The 20633-nt window shown below is 47.0% G+C and overlaps 1 protein-coding gene across 1 annotated transcript in view; it reads right to left on the bottom strand.

The window, feature by feature from the left end:
* Positions 1 to 3809: 3809 nt before the first annotated feature.
* ALG12 (ALG12 alpha-1,6-mannosyltransferase) overlaps positions 3810 to 20633 on the bottom strand; it is a 31653-nt gene continuing 14829 nt past the window's right edge. Inside the window, exons 7-10 of the mRNA XM_083463623.1 lie at positions 16223 to 16446; positions 15379 to 15548; positions 12509 to 12584; positions 3810 to 4654 (exon numbers count right to left, since the gene is read on the bottom strand). Coding sequence (XP_083319749.1) covers positions 4417 to 4654; positions 12509 to 12584; positions 15379 to 15548; positions 16223 to 16446 — 708 coding nt within the window. The 3' untranslated portion in view covers positions 3810 to 4416. The remainder of the gene's footprint in view (positions 4655 to 12508; positions 12585 to 15378; positions 15549 to 16222; positions 16447 to 20633) is intronic.

Here is a 20633-nt window from a genome sequence, read left to right on the forward strand (position 1 = left end):
CTTAGCATATGGTATTGGGAAGGCTGCTGTTTTAACAACAAAAATTGAGAACACTGCAGTCTTGATCCTGGCCTTCATGCTTGAATAATGTGATTCATAAAACGAGTTGTTTACGCACGTATACAGTATTACCTATTCTATTCTGTCATAATTATTGAGGTATAACCTCTGTATTTAAAGTACCGTTTATTGAAAATTAGAGTGGGGTACAGGAATGCACATTGGGAAGTAATCAGTGGTGGACCCACATTTAACCAGTGACATGTTTTATTTGGATTTGAGCTAACCAAATTGCAAAAAACCTTTCCCCCTAGGCTCTGATGTTGGGCAGATACCTTTCAACTGACTTCTTAAGAAAAGGGTGTTTTGAGTTGCTGGGGCAAATAGGGGTGATAGGGGATGAACTGCTGGACTTTACTGGCAAATGGAAGACATAGCAGATACCTGGGGCCAAATGGGATCCGTCCAAAAGTTAATTAAGATCCAAGGGGGGATCCAGGATATCAGGATAGCTTAACATCTGTTATGGGTGGATTATGGGGTTTTCAGGAGCAGTCGGGAACACTGACTCTCAAAATTGGGACAAAGATGGCAGTATTAGCAGCCAGGGCTTTAACCATATTGATGTTCCTACATGGAGACATGTCGGATAGCATCAGATGCATCCATTGAGAGAAGGCAAGTGATATTTACAGAAGCCTCTACCATTTTCCATTGGGATTCAGCCCTGGGAATCATTTAACATTCCTAACTTTGGAGGGGGGGGGGGAGTACCTGTCCGTACATCTCATCGACTCAACCAATATTTGAAGGCAAGCCAAATCTATGTGGCCATTAAGCTCTTATCCAGGGGTCAAAAAACACATGAGACGTAACCAGCTGTGTTCTTAGATAAATAAGATAAACTATTCATAGTATCAAATTGTAAATTTCAACAGGAGTAACTTACAAGTTCAACAAACGAACAAAGCAGAAGACCCAGTGGATCAGATCATTCTATAGTCAGTTCATGCATAAGGTCCATCAGTGTAATGGTGTCCATTCCACCTGTCTGTTCATAAAGTCCAAACCATCCACATGAAAGGTTGTTACAGTTCCACAAAATCCTTTCACAAAGTCTGAGACAAGGATTTCCGGAATATTGGCCTTGTTTCACCGTCCTGGGCTTCATCAGTAGTTAAAGCTCATATGTGCTATTACGGGACAGTGGATCTTATGGCATAGTAGTAGCTGCATAGTTACGTCTCATGTGTTTACTGAGTATGCGTTATGTGACCATAGGTTTGTTGTTGCTTATCCAGGGGTCAGCAACCTAAGGCCCATGGACCAGAAGCGGCCCATGGAAGTTGTTTGACCGGCCCATGAGTCACCCCTGAACCGCGTTACCCACTCGCTGCGCTTGTACTCGCTTCCGTGGCGCCGGAAATCACATCTGCGCAGCCGCCGGAAATCGTGGGCACGCACATGACTGATCTGACCCAGGCAAAATAAACCTTGCCGACCCCTGCTCTTGCCTGTCGTCACAACTAGTGACTGCACATACTTGGAGCAGCAGGTATTCCCCAAATTGTGTGAAATACCATGGGAACCGGCACTCGTGGAAGAAGTAGGCTCTCCCCCCCGCGGGGGGGGGGGATTTGTTTAAAAGGCGTTATTCCAATTGGTGTTTAAAAGGAGTTAATTCAATAGGTGTGTCTTATTAGCAAGGTCTGGTACAGTCAGCAAGACTACAATACCTGATATTCATGTTACAGTCCTGGCTGAAACAGCATTATGATAGCACATAATGCTGCTTCCATGTGGGTTACTACCTCACCTGCCCTTAGTGAAACCAGCTGCTGCTGAATACCTGAATAAATCACACACCAAGGAAGAACTATTGCACTCTTCTCTTTGACGCAGAATAAAATTGATCACATGTGTGGCAGAGGGAGAAGGGAACTGCAGGACAGTAGGTGAACTGGTTTTGCAGGTTGGCATTTGATGCACTGAGATAAATTTTCACCCTGCTCATGCTGTGCTAAGGCTACGCCCAAAATTATGAACCCGGGTGCTCAACTCTCTTTGAATGAAAATAAAGTCCGTATGCATAATTTTAAGAAGCATCTTAAAGAATGCTTAAAGAATACAGAAATGCCTTTTCCTCAAAGGGGCAGCTCAGTGTCCCTGCCAGCTGGTTTCAGGCTATTGGCACAATTGTTAAGTTGACTCTAAACCCATTTCTTTCCACGAGGTGCTGTATTGTGGTCACACTGAAAATGTGCTGCAATCGCTAATCTGCCTCGGTTGAAAATTCCCACTGTATTTCTCTACCACTTGAAAAGCACCACATTTTTTTAAATTAAAACAAGCAAGGAAATGTTGGCTTTATTTAAAGGTGGCTTCGCCGCGACGACGGATTAATGAGGCTTTGCATTTCACAGCCGGAATTCCCAAAATGAGTTGCAATGATTAAAACATGCACAAAAAAATTATCCCCAGCTTAGTTGGGGGTGTCAATAACGCCAAGATTGCAGGTTCGATCTCTGTATTGGGTCAGACCGGATGATCCTCAGGGTCCCTTCCAATTCTTATGATTTGTTGCTTCTGTGAAATGTGGTATGGTATTTTACTCCTAATTTACGTTTGGATAGCTCTCATTAGCACCTTGAAGGTGTTAGCTTGATTTTTTTCCTTTTTTGAGGGGGTCGTCCATTGTGATATATTAATTAAACTATCGGCTGCTTGCAAAAAGACTAGGGAGCTATTTCAGAAATGTTACCGGTAACAGGATACAGGGAATGTTAAAACTCCTGTATTTGGGCCCAGCACATATGGCTGTTGTGTTTGAATTGTGCCTTTGCACCTTCAGTAGATACAAGCATCAATCAGAGTCACATCACCATAGCTGTCAACTTACAGATTTGAAAATAAGGGACCAGCAGCCTTGAAAATAAGGGACTAGCAGCCAAAATAAGGGATTTTGGTCAACCACTTAAAAGGGACCAGGTAATTTTGGAGAGCAGCGCCGGTTTTTAGCCATTCGTTTCCAGAGGTTGCTGCTCAAGACACCAACCGATGAAACACTGCAATTAAATAACTACAAGCAGCAACCACTTTTCGCGCAAAACGAAGTACAAGCTACGAAGATGCAGCTGCGGTTCTGTATCTTTTCTCTCATGCTCCATCTGCAGCTCTCGGTTCCATCAGGCGGGGCGGGAGGAAGGGGGGGGGGAATAGCGCCTGAAGTAAACCTGCAGATCAGACCATCTATGCTAGTCTACCACTACAAATCTATGGGAGAAGCACTTGCGGTCCTTCCCTTGTAGCTCTTGGAACACCTGCCCGTGCCTCCTCCTCTCTGAACTGCTTTCTCTATGGTTGCCCTCGCTGTCCTCTCAAGGCTCCTCAGCAATTCATAGGCCATGCCAGGCTGCCCATCTCATCCGGGTCCTTCAGCGGCACAGCCGCAGTACGGCCTAGCGGGAGCGGCGGCGATGGGCAGAGGGGAGGCCCCAGGCAGAGACGCTCAGTTCGGCGGCCGCGAGGAGGATGGAGGCGGAGGGGCCCGAGTCTCCCACCAGTCCCGGCGGGGAGGGGCTCCCGGGGGCCGAGGCTGGTGAGAGGAGGCTGGAGGAGGGCGGGCTGGGCAGCCAAGCAACACAGTTGGAGCCTCCCTCCTCCCTGGCCGGCAGGGAGGGAGGGAGGGAGAGGAGCTGCTTCCTTTGAAACCCAGGAAATTTAAGGGACATCCATCAATAAGGGACAGCAGTGGGACATGGCGCTGGGATAAGGGAATGTCCCTCCAAATAAGGGACGCTTGCCAGCTATGCACATCACAGATTTTATTATACAAGCTTTGGCCTCTGCATGTTGGATTTCTTGCATGCAGAGGCTATTCAAATGTGACACCTAGACGTGTCCACCCAGAAAAACAGGCACTATGGGGCAATCCTGCTTTCCCACACCGTGTAGCCAATCCGATTGTCGGAGCAAGCCCAGAACAAATTTAAATTTTAGATGCCATAGTCCCTAACAACAAAGGTGTTTACCTAGCAGTCGGTTGCAGAAGGTGGGGGACGGACACACGCAGTTTTTTACCTTTCACATTTAGGTAAACGCAGGAGAAATAACATAAGAACACAACACATCTGTCAGATGTTTCAAAGTGTGCATTACATCTTTGTGGGACACACAATAAACAACCGTCTGCACGATTTTTTATTTTTTATTTTGGTATCAGGTTTTAGTTGTGTGGAAATACATATAGAATGTGCCATATATGTTGACATATAAATGCACGTCTATGCGATCCTCTCGCAAGAAAGGGGAGCAGGGGGGAAGGTTTCTCTCAATCTTCCACAGCCACTGCCTTCCAGTTTGCAACTGGCGCAACAGCACTTCTCTGACAAACGTACGTGGCGCTTGTTTGCAAAATTACATCCCGGCCGACGTGGGAAACTTTTCCAACAATACCAATTTGGATTTCAAGTTCAAAGAAACAGGAGGCAGCGCAGTAAAATTCAATCTGATCCCAATGGTCCCATGGATGTGCGCCAGCACTCTGTGAGTCTTCTCGTAATGTGACAAGTGAACAGGGTTCATCTCCATAAGTAGATGTGTGTAAGAAAACATGAGTGGGTCACCTGGCATGAGGTCCTCCCGTTTGTCATACCTGTTAAGGAAACAAGCAATAAGAAACTGCTATTAGTTTGTTTTCTTTTCTTTTCAAAAGATCATTGCTCCAGTCTTGAAATAAGCAAGGCATAGTAGTGGGAACATTCTTCTTCTTCTTCTTCTTCTTCTTCTTATTATTATTATTATTATTACAGTGGTACCTCGGGTTACATACGCTTCAGGTTACATACGCTTCAGGTTACAGACTCCGCTAACCCAGAAATAGTACCTCGGGTTAGGAACTTTGCTTCAGGATGAGAACAGAAATCGTGCTCCGGTGCCGCCACAGCAGCAGGAGGCCCCATTAGCTAAAGTGGTACCTCAGGTTAAGAACAGTTTCAGGTTAAGAAGAGACCTTGGGAACAAATTAAGTACTTAACCCGAGGTACCACTGTATTATTTTATATTTATTTACATTTTAAACATTCTTTTTTAATTGTAATTTTATTTTAATGAAGTAATAAAAAGGTAAAGGGACCCCTGACCATTAGGTCCAGTCGTGGCCGACTCTGGGGTTGTGGCGCTCATCTCGCTTTATTGTACAGCTTCCGGGTTATGGGGCCAGCATGACTAAGCCGCTACTGGCGAACCAGAGCAGCGCACGGAAACGCTGTTTACCTTCCCACCGGAGCGGTACCTATTTATCTACTTGCACTTTGATGTGCTTTCGAACTGCTAGGTTGGCAGGAGCCGGGACCGAGCAACGGGAGCTCAACCACCGACCTTCTGATCGTCAAGTCCTAGGCTCTGTGGTTTAACCCACAGTGCCACCAGTGTCCCAACGAAGTAATAATCATAAGTAAATAAGAATTAAGAAAATGCACCCCACCACCGAGACCATTCCATTGTAACTCCCCAACCTCCCAAAATTTCAACAACTTTTGCGATGGTTTTTTCCCCTTTCCATTTTAACAGTACGCATTGTACAAACACCCTCCATATCTCCTCAGAATCATTTCTCCTGCATATTCCCCGTCTTACCTTAATGGCACACATTAATTTATCATAAATTGTTGGTACTAAAGGGTTAAGAGGTAACAAGTCGCTCTAATCACTGAGCAGCTGGAAATCATTAAGCATCCAGGAATGTGAGTTAGTTTGTATAAATAGTCAGTTCACCCGTGTGTTTTCTCTCCCCCCCCCCCCCCGACCTGACTCGCAGACTCAGTTTGTGGCCATGGGCATGTTTGCTAATATGAGTTAAGTTTAGAGTAAAGTTTTCTTTATGCCGGAGATAAAAGCATGTGTGCTTTATGGCCAGGGTTTTTCTTTTGTAAATAAAGTTTTTTTTCTGAGTTCCAGAGTGCTTGCTCCAGGATTCTTCATTGAAAGATACTGACTCTCCTGCCTTCTTCAACCGCTGCACGAAATTCTCTGCTGAGATAAGATTTATGGCGTTGGAAGCACACTGGACGTTTACTTAACATTAAACTAATTAAAGTTTAATGGACATCAGTTGTTATATCCCACACCTTTTTATGCCATTCTTCCATTTTATATTCTGCTTGCCCCTTCCACTTCCTAGCTATCATAATTCGTGCAGCTGTCAATAAATTTGTGAGCAAGTCCTTCATAGGAAGCCAGAAGAAGGACACTCTTTCCCACTTCCTCTTTCAGCTCTATGTGCTTTTCAAAGCTCAGGTTAATTCTACTGGATCCGACCTCCGCGGCCCATGGCGCTCACTCAAAAAGCCTGCAGGCACAAAAAAGGTTGCTGACCCAGGGTAACAACTATTCCTGCACTATTCCTGCACTATACCCAACTTTAGTAAAGGTAAAGGGACCCCTGACCATTAGGTTGGCAGGAGCAGGGACCGAGAAATGGGAACTCACCCCATCAACCTTTTGATTGGCAAGCCCTAGGCTCTGTGGTTTAACCCACAGCGCCACCCGCGTCCCCTATACCCAACTTTAAAACCAACAATAAAAATTGTGCGTGCCACACAGCTTGTGACGCTGGACTCGTGTAATTCACATCAGTCTCTGCTGTCATGGTGAGGAATAATAATGCTAGGCAACAACATCAGGAGGGCAGCGTTCAAAATTTGCCAGGCGCATTTTGCACCTGGATATTGGCCTCTTGCAACCAAGTGAAGATGCCCAGGCACCAGGATGGCACATGACGTCTCCACCATCTGGAGGTTCCTGCCTGGGGGATCCTTGGATCTTGCCTGTTTTCGGCACCGCGTCCCGTAGAATTCTACCCATGATATTTCATCTGCACCATCAGAATGAAGCAGCCCTGGTGGTAGGAGTCCTCAACTTCCACCTCCCTGAGATGCTCCAGAAGGACTCTATGGTCCACAGTACCAACAGCTGCCAAGAGATCCAACTGAATGAGCAGAGTGGTTCTCCCCCCCATCTCCTTCCTGAGAAATATCCTCCACCCAAGGCAGTTTGAGTGCCATGACCAGGCCTGAAGCCAGGCCGGAATGGATCCCAGTAATCGGTTTCCTCCAAGCATGCATGAAGAAAACCAATGGGTGATGCCAAGAGTGGCAGGGAGTGCAGTTAATAGCGCGCATGAGTGTCTTGTGATGTCTGTGCCGGCGGATCTGGGCCGGTTTTGCCAGCCTCTGCTCCTCGGCCTGCAAAGGCTCATGAGTTGCTTCTAGAGCTTTCACAATGCTCTGCGGAATTTAAGCGGGGGAAATGGTTGAGACTGTTCCAGCGTGGAAGGATTTGGGTTGTGGTGGGGCTCCAGAGCCACATTTTCTCTCTTTCACTCTCTCTTGCATATAACTTTTATTAAATTTTCTGTTTTACTCATTTTTACATCCTTAAAATATAAATGACTTCCTTTCTTCTCTTTCCACGGTTCATTTTGCATATCATAAATCCTTGCATATTTTACAGAAAGTATACCATTCAGCATTCCATTATAACATCCATCAAAACTTATTAACACTGTTGAATTTATCTTAATGCCGCCAGCGTTTTCGGCTGTACACAGTTATTCCCCATGTATTCAATAAACGTTTTCCAATCTTCTCTAAACATATGATCTTCCTCTTCTCATATTCTATATGTTAGGTCAACAAGCTGCGCATATTCCATCAGTTTAAGTTGCCACTCTGGTTGGGACCTCGCTCGTTTTCCATTTGGGGGCAAAGAAAACACAGGCTGCAGTAGTGGCATACATAAATAACCTTTTTTGACACCTGGGAAATTCAGTCTGAATTATCCCCAACAGAAAGGACTCTGGATTTTTGGGGGGAAAGTACTTTTAAACATTTTTTTCCAATTCATTATAGATCATTTACCCTTTTACAAGTCCACCAAATATGAAAGAACATTCTCTCCACCTCTTTGCATCTCCAACACCTATCTGATTCAGTCTTTATACATCTTAGCAAGCCTGTTGTTGTTGTTTAGTCATTTAGTCGTGTCCAACTCTTTGTGACCCCATGGACCACAGCACGCCAGGCCCTCCTGTCCTCCACTGCCTCCCGCAGTTTGGTCAAACTCATGCTGGTAGCTTCGAGAACACTATACAACCATCTCGTCCTCTGTCGTCCCCTTCTCCTTGTGCCCTCCATCTTTCCCAACATCAGGGTCTTTTCCAGGGAGTCTTCTCTTCTCATGAGGTGGCCAAAGTATTGGAGTCTCAGCTTCATGATCTGTCCTTCCAGTGAGCACTCAGGTCTGATTTCCTTCAGAATGGAGAGGTTTGATCTTCTTGCAGTCCATGGGACTCTCAAGAGTCTCTTCCAGCACCGTAATTCAAAAGCATCAATTCTTCCTTAGCAAGCCTACTTGGAGTTAAATACCCTCTGTAAATCATTTTCAAGTAGTTCTCCTTAAAAGAATAACAGCATGTTATTCGAGAGCCACATTCTCATAAGGACAACCTTCACACGCACAACTCCCCATCCTTTTCCGGGCAAGAGAGAGGCATCATCGTTCAAGGTCACATTCCAGTCCCTCAAAAATGACTACAGAAGGGGGCAGAGCACAGTCTGAGAGACAGAGTAGCCTAGGCAGTTTGCCCAGGAGAAGATAGGTCTGCGAACCACATTCAACTCCTGGGCCATAAATAGAACAGTGTGGAATGAAACAAGGGAGGTTATCTATGATGTTCTAGGGAGCAAGGAAGATTTTTTTTAAAAAAATGCCAAACTTGGGCAATTTTTAAAAAACTAGGCTGTTTTGCCTATCCCATCGCCCTACTGTTTTGTAATTGAATAGCACAGATACTTCTTTGCACTATCATTTCATTAAAAAAAATAAAGGTGTTGCAGAAAGGAGAGGTGCAACATTAGACCTGCAGACGCTGAAATCTGTCACTATCTACCCTGAAGAGTATCTAGCATAGATGTCATGAATACAGTGGTACCTTGGGTTACAGTCGCTTCAGGTTACATACACTTCAGGTTACAGACTCCGCTAACCCAGAAATAGTACCTCAGGTTAAGAACTTTGCTTCAGGATGAGAACAGAAATCATGCTCCGGCGGCGGCGCAGCAGCAGCAGCAGGAGGCCCCATTAGCTAAAGTGGTGCTTCAGGTTAAGAACAGTTTCAGGTTAAGAACGGACCTCCAGAACAAATTAAGTTCTTAACCCAAGGTACCACCTGTACCCAAATCAATTGTGTAGGACAAAGTGGGCATAGGTTGGAATGGCACACTGAAACACGACTGGAATGGCTGCCAACCAGGAGAAGAAGGTGCTACACCACGGCGAGCCTGTGATAGGGGGCATCAAGCCTTTTCTGTGGGGTTAAAGCAGCAACAGGGCACAGCTGCCCAACTTGTAGCGATGGCAGAATGCCTGTGCGCATCGAATAAATGCAGCCCTGCCCACTATTCCGATTGCAAAAAGCTGCACGTCTTATTCACCTCCCCAAATCCTAAACAACATGTACTTCCCTTTGCTATTAACAATGCCCCCAGAGAGAGGCATTAAAATTGATATAAGTTTCTTTGGGGATGCTTCAGGCGATTTAGCCGCATTTTCCAGACAGAATGGAGAACATGATGTGCACATAAAATACTGGTCCAGTAAACATCTCATTAAGTCTACCTCATTTGCAAACTGTGTCTACGGCCAAGATGTAAAGAGCGTTTGATGTCTTTATTCTTTAAAAAAAATTAAAAACTGGAACCTGCCTTTAATGCTAAATCAGACTTGAGGTTTGTGAATAACAAATAGAACCGCATCCCTTCCATCAGTCTCAGTCTATCCCGAAGCATCTGAGATTAGGACAATGATTTCAAGTTCAGCGGATGCGATTCCTACGCAGTATTGAGCCTGCCTTATTTTAGACACAATGCCTTATGGTCAATGGAGGCCACAACTTTATACACGCCAAACTTGGAGTCTAAACCACTGAGCCTCTTGGGCTTGTCGATCAGAAGGTCGGAGGTTCGAATCCCTGTGGCAGGGTGAGTTCCCGTTGCTCTGTCCCAGCTCCTGCCAACCTAGCAGTTCGAAAGCACGCCAGTGCAAGTAGATAAATAGGTACCGCTCCAGTGGGAAAGTAAACGGCATTTCCATGCACTCTGGTTTCCATCATGGTGTTCCATTACGCCTGAAGCGGTTTAGTCATGCTGGCCACATGACCTAGAAAGCTGGACTTAACCGTCCACCCCCCCCCCCCATTTCATCTTCACAATAACCCAGTGAGGTGATAAAAGGAAAAGGACCCCTGGACGGTTAAGTCAAGTCAAAGGCAACTATAGGGTTGCGGTGCTCAGCTCACTTTCAGGCCAAGGGAGCCGGCGTTTGTTCACAGACAGCTTTCCAGGTCATGTGGCCAGCATGACTAAACCGCTTCTGACACCGTGATGGAAGCCAGAGCACACAGAAACGCCATTTACCTTCCCGCTGCAGTGGTACCTGTTTATCTACTTGCACCAGCATGCTTTTGAACTGATAGGTCGGCAGGAGCTGGGACAGAGCAATGAGAGCTCACCCCGTTGTCCGGATTCGAACCGCCGACCTTCTGATCGGCAAGCCCAAGGGGCTCAGTGGTTTAGACCACAGTGCCACCCGCGTCCCAGGTTAGGCTAAGAGATGGCGACTGGCCTAAGGTCACCCAGAGAGCTTCACTGTCTGATTGGGGATTTGAACCCTGCTCCCCAAGGTCCTAGTCCGACGCTCTAACCGTTACGCCACCCTGGCTCTTCTCACGAACTGCACAGAAGGCGACGCAAACTTCTGTAGCAGACCACGACGACTCTTCCTTGCTAGCAATGACAAATTGTTCTGATTGTTCCCTTACTTTTTCACTCTCATGCATCAGCTCTGCAACACTTGCTTGGCTTCCTCTGGCATTGTGGAAGGGTAGGCTGCACACAGACACCTGGGGAGCTAAGGGAATAGCCAGGCTGGCTGGCTCCAGTTAATCGCACCCATTAAAGTCTTCAGCCCTGTGTTAGCAGCGCAGCCTATCTGAACTACAGGATCTGCAGCCCAAAATATCTAAGAGGCACCAGGTTGGCCAAGGTCCGGCAGAAAAGAACAACAACAGGGCAGTCTGCTCCTCAGAATAATCTCCCTCCATCCCTAAGTATGAAGAACAAGTCTTGTGCAAAACAGTGCAGACTTTTTTGTTTGAGGAACCTGGCCCGTCGCTGGGCAGATGCTCCCGCCCTCATAAATTGGGTTGCAGTTGCCAGCTGCACGTAATCTAAGCTAGCTGCTAATTGAAACAGTAAGTATGGGATGCTTGCAGGAGCAAACCAAACACCTGGCTGGCTCCTCGAGTAATACTTTGCCCCCGGCTACTGAAGAAGCTGTCATTAAGGCGCAAGCTCTGCCAAACACTATTATTCAGCCCCGTCCTTTCATCCTGGTTTTGCCCAGATGATAGAGAGCATGCCTTGCGTTAGCATGTCTGTCAAGCTGATGCGCCGTCAGTCACCGGAGGAAGACAATCAGCTGCCAGCCATTTTTCTTGAGGCAGATTTTTGAGGCACGGCGATGAAAAGGCAGCTCAGGTGTCCTATATGAGTCACTGAGTTTATGTAGGTGCTCAGAGCTGAAACACGGGCTCCTGCCGAAGGGCCGAGGCTTCTCACACACATCTTAATCGTGCTGACATCCGTTTAACTGAATTTAGGCAGTTCTGAAGGCGAAGCGCTCCCCAGTTTGGGAAAAAGATTTGCCTAGATTTCCATTAATGGGAAATGGGAAGATTCCTTTGTGAACTCTGGCGATATAGTAAGCCCACAACTTTACTCAATTTGCAGATTGCGTCAAAAGCCAAAACTGCATCTAGAATAGAATCCTAGTTCTTATTCGTATTAAGAAGAATAAGAAATCAAGAGAACATTTTCATTATTATTTTTTTTACGAAAGAATGGAAACGGTTTATTGAATAGTTACCGATAAATTATAAACAGATAAAAACATTGGCAGGATTATGGTAATAACCTGCAGTTTTATAAGAGTATATATTTAAAGAAGATGAATAAAAGAGTAAATTCAGTTAATTTGGATATGCAGAAGATATGAAAAAAATTTGAAGGAAGTGGAGAAAGAGGCGGAAGGAAGTCAAGTTTTGAAATGTCAAAATGATTGTAAAATTAGTGAAATATATAAAATTAGTGAAATGTATACATTTGAAAAGCATAAATAAATAAGTAACTAGTTTAATATTAATGATAAAATAATAGAATCCTAGAACTGTAGGGTTGGAAGGGATCCCAGGGGTCATCTAGTCCAACCCCCTGAAATGCAGGAATATTAGTTGTTGTGCAACACTTTATCTAAATTATACAATTCGGCATTTGAATGACTGGTATTAATAATTGTATTATAAATTGGTATTGTTGTAATGAGGCTATTACTGGACTGTAATGGAAAACCAATAAAAATGATTATTATAAAATATATATATATATCTTACTTCCAACGTGAATTGACTTCTAAAAACCGAGACACCCCGGTCTGTGCTGCAGCTGCATCGATATGGACAGAAACATCTGAGGAGAGAACAAAACAGTGCTTCTGAATAAACAGGAGCTCAATACAGAAACACTTGAAGGGAAGGAGTAAAACTTAATCAACACTGGGGTAGGGAGAATTTACATGCTTTTTAGTACAACCCCGTGTGTTGTCCGCCAGCTGGAGCCTGGTGTAAAATAATGGACATATACTTGGAATTACACTGGCTCCCAGTACGTTTCTGAGCACAATTCAAAGTGTTGGTGCTGACCTTTAAAGCCCTAAATGGCCTTGGCCCAGTATACCTGAAGGAGTATCTCCTCCCCCATCGTTCAGCCTGGACACGGAGGTCCAGCTCCAAGGGCCTTCTGGCAGTTCCCTCACTGCGAGAAGTGAGGTTACAGGGAACCAGGCAGAGGGCCTTCTCAGTGGTGGCATCCGCCCTGTGGAACGCCCTCCCAGCATATGTCAATGAGAAAAACAACTACCAGACTTTTAGAAGACATCTGAAGGCAGCCCTGTTTAGGGAAGCTTTTAATGTTTAATGGACATCTGTATTTTAATAGTTTGTTGAAAGCCACCCAGAGTGGATGGGCGGGGTATAAATTATTATTATTATTATTATTATTATTATTATTATTATTATTATTATTATTATTTAGAACATGGTACCTCTGATCACAAGCCCAGCAAAATAATTACTTTCCAGTACCAGAATCAAACTCAGAGTCCCTCCCTGCAGAAATCCATTTCCGATTTCCTCTCTCCTCCAAGCTTTCTTTATCTCGTCAACCTATTTTATGTTATTTTGTGTGTGTGGGGGGGGACTTTATTGTCGCTGCTGCTGTTAAGCTGGCGGTGACCACCGTGCTGCCCCCCCCAAATGTTGTTGGACCCTAACTCCCATCATCTCTAACCATTGGCTGTGCTGTCTGGGACAGATGGACCAGCGGTATCTAGAGAGCACCACACTGGATGAGCAACTGAGCGCCAGGATTTTTTGCTGACCTGCTACAAAGATCTGCCCCTCAATCTACCTGCCGTCCAGGGAATTTAAACCAGTGAATTCATAGGTGGCTACTTAACCTTTCCTTAGCCACTGGCCACATTTTAAGCACTATGATGTCATCCTCCTCACTATGATGTCATTCCCCTCCCAGAGCTGCAGTCCTCATGAGTTCCTAGTGAAGAGGGACATTTTAAAACCATTTTTGGGAACCGTAGCTCCAGGAGGGCAACAGTGGTCTCCTAACAGCTCTCGGCACCTTTAACAAATGACAGCTCCCAGAATTCTTTGGGGGAAGCTGTGACCTCAAAGTGGTATCTGGGCCTGGGCAATGCATCGATACAACCAAGGGCCGGTTTGAGGACCAGAGTGCAATGGCGTCTTTGCCCGGCGGTGTATCGCAGGTGAAACTGCTGCCTTTCCCAAGTCAGGAGAGGTGCCGCCGTTCACCCACGATATGCCACCAGACTTAGGCACCATCATGCTCTGCTCTTCAAACTGAGAGAAGGAGAAGAAGAAGAGGAGGAGGAGGAGTTTGGATTTGATATCCCGCTTTATCACTACCCGAAGGAGTCTCAAAGCGGCTAACATTCTCCTTTCCCTTCCTCCCCCATAACAAACACTCTGTGAAGTGAGTGGGGCTGAGAAACTTCAAAGAAGTGTGAGTAGCCCAAGGTCACCCAGCAGCTGAATGTGGAGGAGCGGAGACGCGAACCCGGTTCACCAGATTACGAGACTAACACTCTTAACCACTACACCACACTGGCCGCAAGGTGCCAGAGTCGATGGAGCTCATTTTTCCCTCGGTGTGCCAGGTGTTGGGACGGACTCACTCTGATGTGTGCAGAGGAACAGGCCACCTCAGGCCGGGCCCCATGAGGCACTGGGGTGACTTTGCTGTCACTCCTGCTGAGGGATCAGAGGTTGTCTCACTGCATTGTGTCAGGCTTCGGGGAATCAGCTTCCTCCCCCATGGCCGATCAAATGAAAGGGAATTCTAACTAGTTAGCTTCTTTAATAAACACAAGGAAGAACAAAAGAAAGCATCTAACCAGAATGGCGGTGCTCCCAATTAAGGTCACGCCCCGCTCCGTCCCAATTAATGTACATCACTCCTATCTCTTGTAATCTGAGCTTGGAGCCTTTGTGTTTTCTTTTGTGACGCTTTCTGAGCTCTCCGGGACTTTGGGGAAGGGGAGTGGGTGTTGCCCAGAGACTGTGAATCTGTTAACTCTCTCTCTCCTACTGTTTCTTCTGCTAGCTCTTCCCCATCCAGTATTTCCTAGCTTCTGCCTTCTGAACTATGCCCCTCTGCAAACCACTCTTCCAATTCCAATAAGCCGCCCAGAGTGGTTGGGGAAACCAAGCCAGATGGGCAGAGTATTATTATTATTATTATTATTATTATTATTATTATTATTATTATTATACTGTCCTCCTGCTCCTGAGAAGATTCAGGATCAGGATTAGGAGGAGGGGACCTTCCTCAACACGGTCCCTGACACATTGCCTTGCAGAACCAGACCCGACACAGCTCGTTTCTCCATCAGCTTTTCAACATCACGATGTATCACCGTATCACAACATTTGGCTGGCGATACATTGCAGTGTTGAAAACCTGGCGCCGCCCATCAGTGGCATTGCAGTGTTTTGGACGTATGCGGTGAACATAGGACGGTCGCTTCTCCATTCCGAGCTGCCTCCTCAAAGCAGCTTCCCGAAGCCGAGCGACGCATCTACAAATGCATAAACGATGCCCCCCACGGACTGTCACGGGACCCGAGCCCAAAAGTCTCTTCCTTAAGTTTCATCTCGGCTTCACGCACCTGATGTTGGAGACACTAACTGGTGGAGTTTCTGCATGGCGACTCCTCCAGGATAATTGAAGTGGGAAACATACAGCGATACTCCCGAGTAGACAGCATTAGCTAGAAGGTGTACTGCAACAAAGAGAGATGCCAACTTATACAACCAAGACTTCTTGTAGTTGTTTAGACTGCAAAGGAGAAAAGGAGGCGAGACTTAGCGGCTGATCTTGTCTTTGTGTATTATATCCAACTCAAACACAGTCGTAACTTGGAAGTCGAACGCCTTGGCTCCCAAACAAATGATTGAAATCCAGAAGTGAGTATTCTGGTTTGCGAACGTTCTTTGAAACTCGGACATCCGACGGGGCTTCCGATTGGCTGCAGGACCTTCCTGCAGCCAATCAGAAGCCAGGCATTGGTTTCCGAATGTTTTGGAAGTCAAACGGACTTCCGGAATGGATTCCGTTCGACTTCCAAGGTATGACTGTACAGGGTGAAAAAAACCCACATTAGGGGTGCTGATCTTGTCTTCCCGTAATATATCCAACTCAAATATTGGGGGGACGGGGACGACACATACGTTGGGGTGGCTGATCTTGTCTTCCTGTAATATATCCAACTCAAATACAGGAAAAAACCCCACACGTTGTGGTGGCTCAGTGAGTAAATAGAGAGAGAGAGGATATGAATGGCTTCTAGGCCAACATAAATCCACACATTTTTCTTCCTTCAGGTCAATTTTACCTTGTTAGGTGAGCCTTGATGGAAGGAGGCAACTCAAAGTGATTCTAAAACTGGCAAGTAATGCATTACCAATAAAACAAAGGACGAAAGGATTAAAAAAATTAAAATCTTAACTTACATTCGTGAGCAGCCTTTGGCAGCCACAGTATTGAAGATTGGGAAAGTGTATATAATAAACCGCAGTTCTTTGTGTGGGAGAAAGGAATACAGAAAAATAAAGCCAAGTGTGGGTAGAAGTAATATTCGAGTCCTCCTCTCTCCTGCACCTAGAGGTATGAATAGGATACTGCAACCCAGGGCACGAGGCATGGCTGAATAAAAATACCACAGGAAAGGAGAAGTCTACAAAAAAAGAGTTAAGGATTTTAATTTTCTTTTAAACTGCCTTTTGGAATGTTTCCAGTGAAGAAGCGTGCTACGTACTCAAAGGCCCTGAATAAAGACAAAGGTTCTATTTTAGTGGAATACAGAAACATTACGTACAGTGGTACCTCGGGTTACATACACTTCAGGTTACATACGCTTCAGGTTACAGACTCTGCTAACCCAGAAATAGTGCTTCAGGTTAAGAACTTTGCTTCAGGCTGAGAACAGAAATCGTGTTCCGGCAGCGCGGCAGCAGCAGGAGGCCCCATTAGCTAAAGTGGTGCTTCAGGTTAAGAACAGTTTCAGGTTAAGTACGGACCTCTGGAACGAATTAAATACTTAACTCGAGGTACCACTGTATTTACATGGGCTTTCCAAAGGAGACACGTGTTTGAGAGAGTAGGAGCATGTGGATAAATGCACATACCAACTACAATGGTGACTTGGTTCTGAAACACCAAAAACCTGGAAGTAAGTGTTCCGGTTTTGGAATGTTTTTCGGAAGCTGAACGTCCAATGCAGCTGTTGGCTATTGTTTCCGCGGCGCCTGCACCAATCAGAAGCTGCACCTTGGTTTTCAAACATTTCGGAAGTCAAACGGACTTCCGGAACGGATTAAGTCTGGTGCTTTTGTTTTTGCTATTTATTTTGCGTTTTTGTGGCTTTTTCGGTTCATTTGTTTTTGTGACTGTGTGGAATCCCAGTTCAGCAACTGATTGATTGATTGATTGTGTGGTTGCAGAAATGAATAAAAGCTGACTATCATCAGTGCAGGTAAGAAAAGAAATTAAATTTAATTTTTATCATCTACAATACTGCCTTATTTATTTTATAGCACAGTATAATGATTATTGCTTTCATTTTATGGATCAATGGTCTCGTTGGATAGTAAAAGTCATGTTAAATTGCTGTTTTAGGGGTTGTTATTAAAAGTCTGGAACGGATTAATCCATTTTGTATTACTTTCTATGGGAAAGTGCACCTTGGAACGGACGTCTGGAATGGACTGAGTTTGGGAACCAAAGCACCACTGTGTTCCCATATGGCACAGCTTTGTGAAAGGGCAAAGTTTACATAGAATCGTAAAGGGACCCCAGGGGCCATCTAGTCCAATCCCCTACAACGCAGGGATCTTTTGCCCAACATGGGCCTCGAAACTCACAATTGAAAGTCTCAATCAGTCAAGCCAAATAGATAAAATAAGAGGATATGATGTTACGTAAAGCGTGTTCTCCTTCATGGAGAGCACGTGTTGCGGTGGGGGCCGCCAGGACACTCCAAAGTTGGGGGGCGGGCTAATTGACCATTGGCCACTGATACGATTGGGGCTTCCCTTGTTGTTGGGAAGAAGTTAATGTTGCCATTTGTTGATTGACAGCCAGAAATGCTAAAACTATTTGCAGGAGGCTAGGGTTTCCTCTTTTCACCCGTGCATCAGATTGCCTGTCCCCCCCTCCCTATATTTAGGGTTGTTCGCTTTGACCTTGCTATGCCTGTCATGGGGTCGTCTGCTCTTGGGGCAGGGGCCCGGAAGGAATTTTGTCCATCTGGCTGATTGGCTGGGGCCATTTGGTTTTTGCCTACTGCGTAGCAAATTGTCACAACTTGTAAGGTTGCGGTTAGGCATTGGTTTATGGTTTGGTTGGTTGAGGGGCATGGATTGGCTGTGCCTGCCCCTCTAATGCTGCTGCTGCAAGGGATTCCGTTAAAGGAATCAGGGGCTAACTATTGCTTGTCCACCCTGTCAAGGGGGCTCGGGCCATTGCAAGAGCTCCTGGTCGCATTTGGTGAGGGCTGAGGGCAGGTTCCCTGCGCCGACGCTACCCCAAGTATATTCCCCTTTTCTGACTTTCGCAGGCGTGCGGAATGTCAGACTGTCCCTGTTAAGTCGTGGGTTGACATAGCAGTCGGCACAGCGATTTCTTCAAGTAGCTCTTTATTCTGGTAAGCTGGAATAGAACTGACTGCAACAGCTCAGCCGGCCTGTATTTATAGGCAGCCGGCTGTCAACATTGTAACCACAACAGCCCAGAGTTCCCGCCTAAAATAACTGCCGCGGACCTGAGTGAAAACTATCTACAGACCTGAGTGAAAACTATATACAGTATCCCCCTGTTGGCCCAGGGTGAAACTACACTACATAACACCCCTCCCCACCGAGATAAGGCGTTAGTTACAATCGTAATGGTTTCCTTATATACAGCACTATGCGTAATGGTTCCATTAAGCACAAAAGCATATCGGTTACATTTCCCATACTTAGACCAACAGTGATACCTGTCCAACAACATAGTCCTTTAAATAAGTTGGGCGCTTGGAAACTCTGCCAGACCGCCGGGGACTGGTAGCCAAGTCCGGAGGGCCACACAGTTCTCGCTGAGGCTGTGGTGCGACCCTAGGTGGCGTTGGAACCAACTCCCCTGGATCCGCTGCTGTGGGTGGAGCCTCCGCAAGTGGAGTGGTCTGAGTCTGTTCTGCAACGGCTTGGTTCGGCTCCACGCTGGCAGTTTGCGAGGGAGGTGTAGGTGGGGCCTCGCCATCTGTACGTGCCTCTTCTGGAGCCGCAAGCGCAGTTGGGGGCACCTCGGTAGTGTCCAAGTCCCCAACCCTGCGCCTAAGCTGGTCTATGTGCCGTCGCCACAAGCGTCCGTCTTCGAGTGCCACCTGGTACGAGCGAGGTCCAGTGACTCCCACTACTGTGGCTGGCACCCAAGGGATGTCCCCCACATAGTTCCGGGCAAAGACCTGGTTTCCTGGGACAAATGACCGTGGTGCGTTGGCACAGCCTGGGGGTTCAGCCACGGCAAAGTCTGGGTGTAGCCGGTCGAGCGGTGACCTGAGGCGGCGGCCCATAAGCAGTTCAGCAGGACTCCTCCCTGTGGCCGCATGAGGGGTGATGTGTTGCACGAACAAGTATTCGGCGACCCGCTCATGCCAGTCTCCCCGGTCCAGGCGCGCCAGTGCCTCTTTTGTCGAGCGCACCATTCTTTCTGCTTGCCCGTTGCTGGATGGATGAAAGGGTGCCGTTAGGGCATGGCGGATGCCCAGTCCCAAAAGATACCGCTCAAACGTGCCTGACGTGAACTGCGGTCCGTTGTCAGAGACAAGGACATCAGGACACCCATGCGTCGCAAACAGGCCTCGCAGCACCCGGATGACAGCTTCGGTAGTGGTGGAGGGCATCAGGGCGACCTCCAGCCATTTGGAATAGGCGTCCACCACTACCATAAAGGTCCGGCCGTGAAAGGGGCCAGCCAGATCGATGTGCACCCTCGACCAGGGTGTCTTTGGCGTCTCCCAGGTGTGTCCCTTAGCTGCCGGTGGTGCAGGCCTCGACTCCTGGCACGCTTGACAGGCGGACACCCAGGCAGTGATGGCATCGTCCATATTAGGCCACCAGACGTAACACCGAGCCAACGCCTTCATTTTGACAATTCCCGGGTGGCCAACGTGCAGAGCCTCCAGGACACGCTGACGGAGTCCCTGGGGAATCACGACGCGGTCTCCCCACAGCAGGCAGCCACGATGAGCTGAGAGTTCATGTTGTCTGGTTGCGAAGGGCTGGAACTCCGATGCAAAAGGCCCTTGTGGCCACCCTCTCCACACCCAGTTGAGCACCCGGCTGATGGTGCGATCCTGGGCAGATGCGGAGGCCACAGTGGCAGCCGATACAGGCGCTGCCGGAAGATCCTCAATCAGAAGGAGCGATGAAGCTGGAGCCGGGTCTTCCACAAATGCTGCAAGAGGGCAACGGCTGAGGGCGTCGGCATGGCCCATCGATTTCCCCGGGCGATGGATGAGCCGGTAGTGGTAGGCAGCCAGGAAAACAGTCCATCGCAGCATGCGTGGTGAGAGGACCGGTGGAGTTGGACGATCACCGGCGAGGAGGCCCAGGAGTGGCTTGTGGTCAGTGACGAGGTCAAAAGTCCTGCCATAGAGGTATTCATGGAACCTCTTCACTCCAGCCACAAGTGCCAATGCCTCCTTGTCGAGCTGGCTGTAATTCCGTTCCGTCGGAGATAGTGTCCTGGAAAAGTAGGCGAGCGGTGCTTCTCTTCCATCTGGAAAACGGTGACTAAGGACAGCACCGATGCCAAAAGGTGAGGCGTCGCAGGCAAGGACCAGCGGCCTGGATTCACTGTACTGTACCAGCACACTGTCTG

The sequence above is a fragment of the Podarcis liolepis genome (genome assembly GCF_965112155.1).
Source record: "Podarcis liolepis genome assembly, chromosome: 10".
In the NCBI taxonomy this organism is placed as follows: Eukaryota; Metazoa; Chordata; class Lepidosauria; order Squamata; family Lacertidae; genus Podarcis; species Podarcis liolepis.